The sequence below is a fragment of the Acomys minous genome (assembly GCF_964271855.1).
Source record: "Acomys minous genome assembly, chromosome: 3".
Classification (NCBI taxonomy): domain Eukaryota; kingdom Metazoa; phylum Chordata; class Mammalia; order Rodentia; family Muridae; genus Acomys; species Acomys minous.
The window spans coordinates 115,897,582-115,909,593 of record NC_140485.1 but is presented as its reverse complement, the minus strand read 5'-3'; the positions used below and the strand labels follow the sequence as shown (position 1 = coordinate 115,909,593).

Below are 12,012 nucleotides of genomic sequence, written 5' to 3'. Positions count from 1 at the left end.
CACTCAGAGCTTTGGGAGTGAACAGCCCCTGAGGAAGGACAGGAAGTACACGTGGACCCCACTCCCAGACATGCGCAAACACGTAATAGGAAAACTTCTGGGAAAAAGCATGCTTGGTGCCAGGCGGATTAGGTTTACCTCAGAATTAGCTTCCAGCTATAGCCTGGTGCTGAAGAGAACTTTACGCCACCCACACGCTCTCAGATAACTCAAGAAATGAGTGGAGGAAGACTTAAGCACTAAGAAACTCCGTGTTGCTTTTTAAATGAGAGTTTTCCTTGTTTCTTACAGATGTAGAGAGTTATGTATGGAGCTGTTCCAGGGTCGTGACAGTATCTCATCGCCAGCCCTTTCATAAACGTCAGTACATTTAACTGTGTATAGTGGATGTGTTTACTTATTAAAACTAAAAATCATAAAGATAAGACTATCTGTCTCTCAAAAGCAGTATTTGGAGGGCCGCAAGGGCAAAGTCCAACATGAATCTGTTCCCCCTAGGGTGTTGCTTTGACCTTTCCTGAAGCATCCTCTGCCTCCTGCCCTGCCCACCACAATATTGAGGTATGCTGTCCAAACCGAGGGCTGCCCATTCCCAACCTGTCTCCGTGCCAGCCTCCCCTATCTCCGTCAGTGGCAGTTTCTGCTAGCTCCAGCTGAAAACCAGGAGCAGTCATTTTTTTCTTCCCTTTCCTTTATCTGCTATCTAAACCCTGTTACAGTGTCTGTTGTCCTGACCTACCCACCAGCAATTAAACTCTGCTCAATTCTCTTCTACTGAACTAAAACCAGTGCGATTGGCTGATAAATATCTGTATCTCCTGGCCTCCATTTTTATCCCTTCTCCTATTAATTCACCACACACTCACACAGTTATCTGTAAATACTTTATTCATAGATGAGTGTGCATGTGTGTGCATATGCACACATGTGTGTGTGCACAAACACACACACATACACATACACACACACACACACACACACATACTTGCATGAGAGGAAGCAAAGAGGGAAGGAGGGAGAAAAGGAGAGAGATGGGGAAAGGAGCCTGGAAAGAAGGAATAAATCTGTTTCTCTAAAGATCTTTATTGCTTCTTGGATAAAATGGACCTGGACTCTTAAGTAAAACCATTTAAATTTTTATTTAATTAGAAAATGGGTTAGGACAGAAGCAAAATAATGTTACATGAATGATTAAAACTGATGTTTTTTTTTTTTTTCTGCCAAAGCCTATGGTTAGGAACGAAGGGTTAAACAATTAACTTTATTGTATATGTCTCGCAGTTCTATAGATCACTTTGCATGGATGCTGACCTGGGATGAACAGGTGTTACTGACCCTGTGTGTGTCACAGTGTAGTGCTGACAGAAGAGCACGTCCCCTGGGTGGCCCATGAAGGAAGCCATGAGCTCATATTTTGCAATTCAGTCAGATATTTAATGACTCTTATGAGACCAGGAGACAAGTTTGCCTGACATTGTTTGCCACGCACAGTCAGTTTCTATTTTGAAATTTCATTTTGATTTCTTAGTGAATAAGATTCCTTTTGAAGGTTTTTTGAAATGTGAAGGCTTTGTTTATACACTCTTCCTGAACATCTTTCTATGGCCTCCTGACTGTTTAGGATCAAGGACGCCTCTTTAACTCAACAATACTTATTATGCTGTTAATATCATAAAGCGACTCGAACGTTATCAGAGAAGGTAGTACCTTTAACAGAAATGTGCAATATGACAGGCTTTTGAGCATTAGAAACAGAAGAGAAACTGCAGGCACCTGTTGAGGGACATGACGACAGATGGAAGCCTTCTTCTTAAGGTCTCCGTGCAGCTGTGCTTGCATCCAGTTCCCAAAGCTGAGCCGAAGTCTAGTCATATATTTTATTACAACCAAACAGAGTTTTTGCTTCATCCTGCTTAACACAGCATCTGCCAAAGCTCTATTCTATAGCGGGGATTTCATTTCAGAAAGGAGGAAACAGACTGACAATGAGCAAGAAGCAACCGAACATCTGTGTGGCCGTGTTTCTGAACAGGAGACCTTAGCACTCCTGTCAGTTAGCGTGGCTAGCTTTGGGGCACATTATCCTACTTTGGAATGGCAGCTAGTGTTCAGGGTGACATATGAAATAATTACTGTCAACTCCCTGACAACTGGGAGTGGGGGGGTGTCACTTACTTTATTGTTGTCCTGCAGCATTTTTTAAAAACCTCAATTATACACTTCATGTTATTCGTTTTTCAAAGTGCAATGCATTCTGCGGGGAAGTGTCTTGTGAGAACGAGCTTCAGCAGGTACGCGGTCCGGGACACAGCTAAGGAATATCTTCATGAGCAGTTAATGCACATCTTCAGTAACGCTCCTTTGGAGGTGGGGGATGATGCTCTATTAGGAAAATGTGATCAAGGTCAGCGTATGATCAATAAAACAGTCCACAATCAAAGCAGTGACAGCCCATATGGAACCTGGCTTCCATGTCTGTGGTAGACTCAGTGCAGACTCACACAAAGGAAACACAGAGGTGGGATAGCAGTCCTTCATGCTTGCTCTGCAGCACACTAGATGTGATAGCCACGCTTGGCTACTGTACATCGGCTCTTCTGTTTGCATTACTACTGACATCTGTATGATTTTATTCCTAAACTCTTACAGTTTCTGTGAAATTAGGCTTCCCTCTATCCTTGATAGCTCCCTTATGTTACAAGATCCTATTTTAGTGAATTTAAAAAAAATGTGTATGTTCAAGGCCAGCCTGATCTACAAAGCGAGTCCAGGACAGTCAAAGCTAAACAGAGAAACCCTGTCTCAGAAAAAAAAAAAGTGTATGGGTGTGAGTGTGTGCCTGAGTGTGTATGTGTGAAAGTGTGTCTGTGTAAGTATGTGTGTGTGAGTGGGTGTAGGATGGGTATGTGTATGTGTGGGATGTGTTTATGTATGTGTGTGGGGGCTGTGGGTTCCTGTAGAGGCCAGAAGCTGATATCGGGTGTCTTTTCTTAATTCCTCTCCACATTTTTCTTGCTAAGGTTACCCAGAATCTCTCACTGAATACTAATATAAAGGTCACTGATTCGGCTAGGCTGGCTGGCCAACAGACCTCAGGGATATGCTGATTTCTGCCCGTCATGCCACCAGGTTGGTGGAGTTCCAGGGGCCACACCACCACATCTGGCTCTTTCCATGCATGTGGGGAGTCTGCACTCAGGTCCTCATGCTTGTGCAGGCACTTCGTGGTTGAACCATCTCTCGAGCTGCTCACTTCTAATTAATCTTAATCAGAACTTTCACTTGTCACTATCTTATGTGATATTTATAACAAAAGCATTTAATGCATAGTTGGTACACAATTAAGCTTTTATAACAGCTGGCTTCAGCATTCTGCCATGACAATGCCTGGGCACAGTGAGCCACATTCCCGTCTTGTTTAAGGTCTGAGACAATCCTGCGCAGGAGTCTGAAATGAATTGTTGAAACACAATAGAGCAAGGTAGATTTTTTTCAAAGTCTCAGAAGAAGCTGTCTGCACAGAGAGGAGTCATAGGGAAAGGTTCAACAACTGAGAGCTTAGAATAGGGGTAGCTGAAAAGGTATCGGAATTGTTCAAGCCTATCGGGAACCCATGCGCACACACAGGTTGGGGTGAGCTAACAAGGTTGGATTCATCACACTTGAAGTGACAGCAAGTCTTGCCAGTCAAATTGGCTTTGGTGATGCTGACTAAAGATGGCTATCTGACGCCATTCCTTAGGGGATGGGAAGAGACTGGGGGTTACACTGGACCTCTAACAGGGGTTGGGGGGGCTGTTGATATGCTACTGAATCGGAGTGTGTGTGTGTGTGTGTGTGTGTGTGTGTGTGTGTTTCTTTGTCTTGCTTCCAAGACTTTTACTCAACCTTGGAGAGTTCAGTCCTTCTTCATTATCTATTAAGATAGCTGGACCCTTCATTGGTGCCCTTTCTATGGTTGAAAGATAAAAGTTCTACCTTTCTAATTCCATCTGTTTGCCTGAAAATTCAATAACATCCCTGGTAGAGCATCCTGTGTGAGGTAAATCAAACCCAGAAAGACACACATGACAGGAACCTAGTGTAACAGCCTTCTGAGAGGCTTCATCCAGCAGCTGATGTGAAAAGATGCAGACACCCACAGCCAAACAATAGGCTGAGCTCTGAGAATCTTGTGGAAGAGTGGGAGGAAGGATTGAGGGAACTAGAGGAGTCAAGCACACCACAAGAAGACCTACAGAGTCAACTAACCTGGGCCCATGGGAGCTCACAGAGACTGAACCACCAACCAAAGACCATGCATGGGCTGTACCTAGGCCTTCTACACATATGTAGCAGATAAGCATCTTGTTCTTCATGTGGGTCCCCTAACAATTAAATTGGGGGCTGTCTCTGACTCTGTTGCCTGCCTTTGGATCCCTTTCCCGTATCTGGGCTGCTTTGTCTGGACTCAGTGGAAGAGGATGCCCCTAGTCCTGCTGTGACTTGATGTTTCAGGGTGGGTTGGTACCCATGGGGGGTCTCCCCTTTCTCTGTGGATAAGAAATAAAGGAAGGGGTGTGAGGATGGGACTGGGAGGAAAGGAAAGATGGGATGCTGCAATCAGGCTGTAAAGTGAATAAGAAAAATTTAAAAATAAATAGAATGTTAAAAGAAAATAAAAAGAAAATACCACCCTTCTATTATGTGATTATTGAGATGTTTGGCTGTGAATAATCCCTTCTAGTGGTGAAAGCATTTGTTGATATATGAATTTTCTTGGTTAGGCCTTTTTCTATTGTTGACTCAAGCCTACATATCTGTGATATATTATTTTATGTTCCAGCTATGATTTCCCTAATTACTTCTGTCTTTACTTTTAAGAAAATATACACGCAGTTCTATGTGAGATATTAATTTGTAATTATGCTAGAGATTTAAAAGTATAACTTTAAAAGTGTCTTTTAATTTTCTAGAGAAGTTTAGGAGGGATTGGCATTAACTCTTCCTTAAAATATTTGATAGAATTCCAAGTGAAGCCATTATGGCTTAAAATTTTCTTTGTAGAAGGCCTTTCACTTCCTGAGACCACTTTGACTGTCTGCATTCACCTGAGTGACTTTTGTGGGTTATATCCTTTTATTTATTTATTTTTGGCTAAATTATTCCATTTTTTTTTCGCTCGGAAGTGCATGATGTCATAAGCTTTGACTGTCTACACAATTTGATGTGACCTTTATGTTTGTCTTCCTGTCCCACCTGTTCTTTGCATTTCTTTTAGATGCAGTACAGCTTGCAAATCACTAGAGTTGGTATTTTCTAGGATAGAGAGAAGGTAGGGAAAGAGTGCTGTGACTGAGATTCTCACTAAATGAGAGAACACACACAGGGTGAGGGTAGGGAAACGTTGGCGTCTTGTAAGGATGCACTTGGCAGGGAAGACTGAAGACACGTATGTAGAAGACACGTATGTAGGTCTTCAGTCATGGATGATCTGAGATAAACATCTGAGCAGAAACACCATTTGGATACCTGAAGTACAAAGATGTCTCCGAATAAGCCTAAACATGGGGGGGGGGGATGGGAGGAACCATCGTGTGCTTAGATTGTTTTACATATCAATTTAATATTTATAACAGTAAGCCATATTTTGGTTCACTAATGCTGAGATTATCAGCTTCTCTCAAACAATGTTACCCAGGTCCTGAACTCCCCAGAGAATCCAACTGTTTCAACCTTCTTAGTCTTGGCCCCACAGACAAATGACACCACAGAAAAGTCCACTCCAGAGTTTTCTAAATATTAAAGGCTGCATAGACCTAAGTACTTGGGAAGCTGAGGCAGGAGGATTACAAATTCAAATTCAGGGCCATCCTGGGCTATAGAATAAATTCAGAGCCAGCCTTGGCAACTTAGTAAAAAGCCTGTTGCAACAACAACAACAACAACAACAACAAAAAGTAAAAAGTATAAGGAGGGACTGGGCATATATACCCATAACAAAGAGCTTGCCTAGCATGTGGTGCCACAAAATCCACCATACATACGTAAGTAGTTCTTACTGATTTATTTGTGACACGATGAAAGGCTCTAGTGTAGTGGCTGGCTGAGGTCTCTCCTCTCACTTTCTTATAGCTAAGTCCTCCCAGAAGCCAGGGATGGTGGACGGTAGGAATTGGTGCTGGCGAGTGGAAGTAAACATGACCGGAAACTTGCCAGGCAAGATGAGTACTTTATGCAACTATGGGCTTGGGAAACATTTGCAAGCTCGGGATAATTATCCTACTCTTTGAGCTGATGGCAACTTGTATTGTGCTCATTTTGTTGGCAAGATGAATTGCGCGAAGCACATCACAAAATATGAGCTGAGTGTAAAGGCACAACTGATCACAATCCCCTCTCTCCATCAGTGTCCCTACAGGATTCTGATCTACACAATCAGAACCAGTGGACACACAGGCATCGTCACAGAGTGTCATTTAAATTGCTTTCACATTAAAAAAAAAGATTTATTTATTTATTATTATATATACAGTTCTCTGCCTGCATGTAGGACTGCAGGTCAGAAGAGGGCATTAGATCACATTATAGATGGCTGTGAGCCACCACGTGGTTGCTGGGAATTGAACTCAGGACCTCTGGAGGAAGGAGCAGTCAGTGCTCTTAACCTCTGAGCCATCTCCCCAGCCCTGCTTTCACACTTATAACCTTGCTCTCAGAATAAATGGTCAGCCCTCATGTTTCGCACATATAGGGAATATTTTATGTAAAAGCTAATGTAATGAGTTTCTACAGGCAGGGAAAAATAAATAAATAAAATAAACAGACCAATTGCATTCCTGCAGTGGTCACTACAGTGAAGGGCAGGGACAGACCATGGGCTCTGGCTGACTGTGTCTGAATGTTGCTGTTACCGTTTCCAGCTGGATTACCCTGTGTGCATTGCTTCAGTGTTGTTTGCAAACAAGAAGATGGTTCCATCTCATCAATTTGACTAAGAAACGAATGAGTGAACACATGTACCATGCTGCAGCTGTGTCTGGAGCATAATTCACATGTAGGTTGCAGTGGACACCAGGGTAAGGAAAGACTAGTTAGACTCTGTGCTGCCAGTAGCCTGAGGCTTTCTTGTATTAAAAATACCTAGACCCTGAGTGATGTCAAATTTCTATACATTTGGTAATTATGTTAAAGTGTACTGAGAATAATAAAGCCAAATGCCACTCAAGTGTTGCTCTCATACATGGTTAAAAGCCTTTCTTGTGCTATATTCTGAGTCTAGCACAGCAATCAATTCCTAAGATATAATTCAATGTCAGTTATAGTAATTATAGTTATTTTTGGAATGTATATTCTAACACAGTATGGGTTTTTCCCCCCAAAATAAAATATGTTAGGTATTGAAAACATAATTAAACTATATGGAAAACTGTATTTTCCTAAGTGATGAAAATTAACACCTTTATTTTGATCCTTTTCATTATAATAAGCTACATACTATTTCAAAATCTATAAGAGAAATACATGTTATCCCTGTTTTGTTAGTGCCCACACACAAGGCCTCAGAGTTTGACTTCTAATATCCTACAAAGCTTTTCCCTGAGAAAGCTGGAGTCGGATGCCAGTCAGCTGGCTTCAAGCCCAGACCCCCTTCACTGCTCTGGTCTGCCTCCCAGAAACCATCCCCAGAACCGGAGTCTTCTTCAATTAGTCAATATCTCGTAACTTAGCTTTTTTTTTTTTTTTTTGTGCATATTTTTCCACTTCATTGTAATAAGCATGTGACCAGTGGCCCCTCAGTGTTCTGTCTCACGTTATGGACGACATGACGGGATGCTGCTGTAGGAGATGTAAGAGCAGAGAGTGATGGTCTCGAGGCTGCTTCTGGCTTTGCTGATGACTCTCTCTGCATGGTGCTGGACTTGCCCTTCCATTTGTAATTGAGGGGGGAAAAAATGCATCCAGTGACTTCAAGTTGTCACTCATTCCTGACACATGGACCCTTACTGCTTTTCCACGGAAGGGCCAGTTGTTTAAATGTAGACAAGTTTCCTAGATAACCAGCTCTTGATTTGTGATAATCATGTCCACTGGGAAGTCCTAGATTCATAAAGTGGGTTCAGATAAAGATTTTTTAAAAAAATCATAAACAAACCAAGAATGGACTTTGAAAAGTCCTCTAAATTCTGTTAAATTATTTTCATAATTAACAATATGGATTTAAAGTATCCTGATCTTTGTTTGTTTGTTTGTTTTTTCCCCCCTGACAGGACTACTTCACAAATGCAAATAGAGAATTGGAAAAAGACTCCCAGCAAGACTACCACCTAGAGTACGCCATGGAGAACAGCACACACACGGTGGTTGAGTTTACCAGAGAATTGCACACCTGTGACGACAATGACAAGAGCCTCACGGTAAGACGTGTGAGGGTGAAGACGCTCGTCAGGAACCTGGGTTTACACACATGATGTGTTTGATTCAATAAAAGGAGGAGCTACTGAAAAACAAAGAGTACCAGCAAAGTCACGCAGTCCTCGGGAATTTTCTGAACTTTTAAAAAACTTTACCAACTCCCACAATTTTAAAACCGTAAAATGTCGCTCAAGGCATTTGTGTGCAAATTTAACATGTGTGAGGGTCCCTTTTAAGTCTGTTGATTAAAAAAATAATAAATGTATATTTTAATTTTTTCTCTATAAAATGAAAGTAGATAATAGAGGTTTGCAGAAATATATTACACAAAAGGCAATCATGACGTTGACTACGAGGGTGCAATTCATCTGATTGACAGCCGATTTGGCTTTGTGAGTTTCTAGAACCCAGATGAATAGTCAGCTGATTGTAACCACCTATTGGATGTTATATGAGGTTTCTTATTTTCAGATTTCATACAAAATTATCCTCATGAATATGCAAATTAAATATTTAGAGGAGATACACTGCTGTGGCACTTTCCACGGATGGCTTGGTGCCATTTTATTTTGATAGACCAATAAAAATTTCTTTTTAATTCAATCCAGTAAAGATTCAAAAAAGAGACTGTAGAAAATGTGAAATAATTCTACCCTTCAGCCTGAGCAGTCATGGAGGAGGAGGAACACACATGGACAGACCAGCATCACTTTTCATGTAGCACACAGTACCACTATTATTCAGTTGGAATACTACTTTGTCATCAGACTTAAAGAGAATAGAGCACAGAGAACACTAAAAACAAGTAGCTTTTTCTTTATTATTTATTCTCAGAGTTCCCATTTCAAGGAGCTGGCAAAATACTTTTATCTGTGGAGGAATTCAGTCGTTTTTCCATACTCCTTCAAACTTTCCACATCCCGCAGCCCCTCAGGCAGTCTCTCGCTGTGGCCCAGGCAAAGCCAGTTTCACTCACTTCCCCTTGGAAATTCCCAGGATTTGTCTACTGAGGACAGATTTGAGCTGCAAAATGAACAAGCCCAGACAGAGCCTTGCTTTCTTCTGTATTGTACTTTCTGTAAATCCATGATTGAGCTAGTGCCTGGAGGAAAATCTGTTGTGGAAAACCAGGCGTAGGGTAATTTAATAATAATAATAAAAAAAAAGCATTTAAATTTTTTAAAAATTAGTTTGAAGTTAACATACAAAGTGGTGGATTTTAAAATAACATTTTCATGCAAGCGCCATGATACTCTGCTACCATCTGTTCTCCTCCTCTGCTGCCTTCTTCTGTGTCTCCAGCTCTTTGGGGCCCAGTTCCTTTCTTTCTCATAATAGTTCTTTTTCTGCTTTGTCATCTGGTTTTCCATCATCTTGAGGATCTCTTCAAGCTCTATCATGATACTCACTCTAGTTTCATGGCGCGCGCGCGCGCGCGCGCACACACACACACACACACACACACACACACACACACACACACACACACACAATCTAAACTCTGGCTTCACTTAGAAACCATACAGATGCTTTCTGAGTCTGGACTATTCTGTGCAACATGGTGACTTTTCAGTTGCATCCATTTTCTTGAAAAATACCACAATTTCCTTTTATCAGAAACAATGTAATAATCCATCATATTATGTACTACATCTTTGGATTCCACTCCTCAGCTGATGGGCATCTCAGCTGGTTCCGTTTCCTAGATATTTTGAATAGACTAGAAATGAGCACGTGTAGATAAATGTCTCCGCAGTAGGACATAGAGTCCTTTGGGCTATGCCATGCCCAGGAGTGGAATAGCTGGTTCTTTGTTCATTTTTTCAGGAAACACCTATCGATTTTCATAGTGGCTGAACACACTTACACTCCCATCCGCACAGTGAATTAAGGACTCAGTTCTCTCACACGCTTGCCGGCATTTGTTGTCCTTTGTTTTCTTGCTGATAGCTATTCTGATCGAGGAGCAATGGGATCTCAAGTCTAGAAGGGAAAGAAGAGAGGGGTAATGGAAGGAATAGGGGGAGGGACAATTAGTATTAAAAGCCGTACAGAAACCTAGTACTGTAGATGCTTCTGAAAATATATACACATTGAAAGAAATTTAATGCAGTCACCAAAAAGCAGGGGGGAAAAAGCTCCAGTAGTCACCCTGCTTCATAAAGTAAAACCTCCATTGCCAGAACTGGATCATATGTAGTTGACTCAACAACCAAAGTGGCCCAGAGCAGATCCTCCAAAGATCTCAGTTTAATTTAAAATTCTCTAATGGCAAAGAATTTAAAACACTTGTTTCTAGTATTTATCGGTCAGTTGTATTTATTCTGAGTACAGACTGTTCTGTTTTTTTGTTGTTGTTGTTTTGTTTTGTTTTTTGTTTTTTGGTGATTTTGGAGTTTTGGTAATTAAATTCTGTAGTTCTTTTTTTTTGGGGGGGGGGGGAGAGTTTCGAGACAGAGTCTCTCTGTGTTAGCCATGGCTGTCCTGGACTCGCTTTGTAGACCAGACTGGCCTCAAACTCACAGCGATCCACCTGCCTCTGCCTCCCGAGTGCTGGGATTAAAGGCGTGTGCCACCACGCCCGGCCAATTCTGCAGTTCTTTATGTAGTACAGATACTATTCTACTTTTCTATGAGTAGTTGGGTAAGACTTTTTCCATTGTGTATTCTGCCTTTTTACCCTGGTGGTTGCTTCTTTTGATGCACAGGTAATGTCTGATTTCACATTATCCCATTTTTCAATTCCTGGAATGATTTCTAGTTCTCTTTAAAAACAATCTTCACCTAAGCCAATATCTTAAAATGTCTTACTTGTGTTTTCCCCTGGGCAGTTTCGGGTTTGACATTAGGCCTTTATTTGATCCATTCTGGACCAATATTTTGTTGTTGTTGTTCAGGGTGAAATATTTTTTTTTAAATACATTTTTATTAATTTATACATATTACATCTCAGTTGTTAGCCCATCCCATGTATCCTCCCACTCCTCCCTTTCTCCCACTTCCCCCCTACTCCCCTCCCCTCCCCTAAGTCTGTGTCTGAGGGGGACCTCCTCCCCCTGAATATGCTCATACGGTATCAAGTCTCTCCTTGGTGACCTATTATCTTTCCTCTGAGTGCCACCAGGCATCTCCGTCCAAGGGACATGTTCAAATATGGGGCACCAGAGTTTGTGTGAAAGTTAGATCTCCTTCTCCACTCAACAGTGGAGAATGTCCATCGGCTAGTCCGGGTAGGGGTTCAAGGTTTTTACTGCCTATTTTTTCCTTGGCTGTTGCCACAGTTTGCGGAGGGCCCCAGGGCCCAGACTCGCCTGTAGTTTCAGAGTGAAATATTAATTTCCTTTTCCTTCATGTGGAAATCTGGCTTCCTCAGACTGTTAAAGGTGTTGTCTCCTTTGCAGTGTGTGTTCTTGGAGAACATCATAGAAAAGTAGATGTCAGAAGTTTTGTGGATTTGCTTCTAAGTCCTCTACTGTACTCTATCAACATACATATCTGCTTAATGTTAATTCTGCCAACTGATGAGCATGGAAGATCTCTCTATCTTCCAGTGTCTTCTTCACTGTCTTTCTTCAGTGTCTCAGGGTTTTGATTGTAGAGGTCTTCCGCATTCTTGCT

General features: G+C 41.7%; 1 protein-coding gene across 1 annotated transcript in view; it reads left to right on the top strand.

Moving 5' to 3' along the window:
- The window catches only part of MOXD1 (monooxygenase DBH like 1), a 73,640-nt gene that overhangs the window by 16,225 nt on the left and 45,403 nt on the right, over positions 1 to 12,012 (top strand). The window contains exon 2 of the mRNA XM_084775141.1: positions 8,250 to 8,396. Coding sequence (XP_084631267.1) covers positions 8,250 to 8,396 — 147 coding nt within the window. The remainder of the gene's footprint in view (positions 1 to 8,249; positions 8,397 to 12,012) is intronic.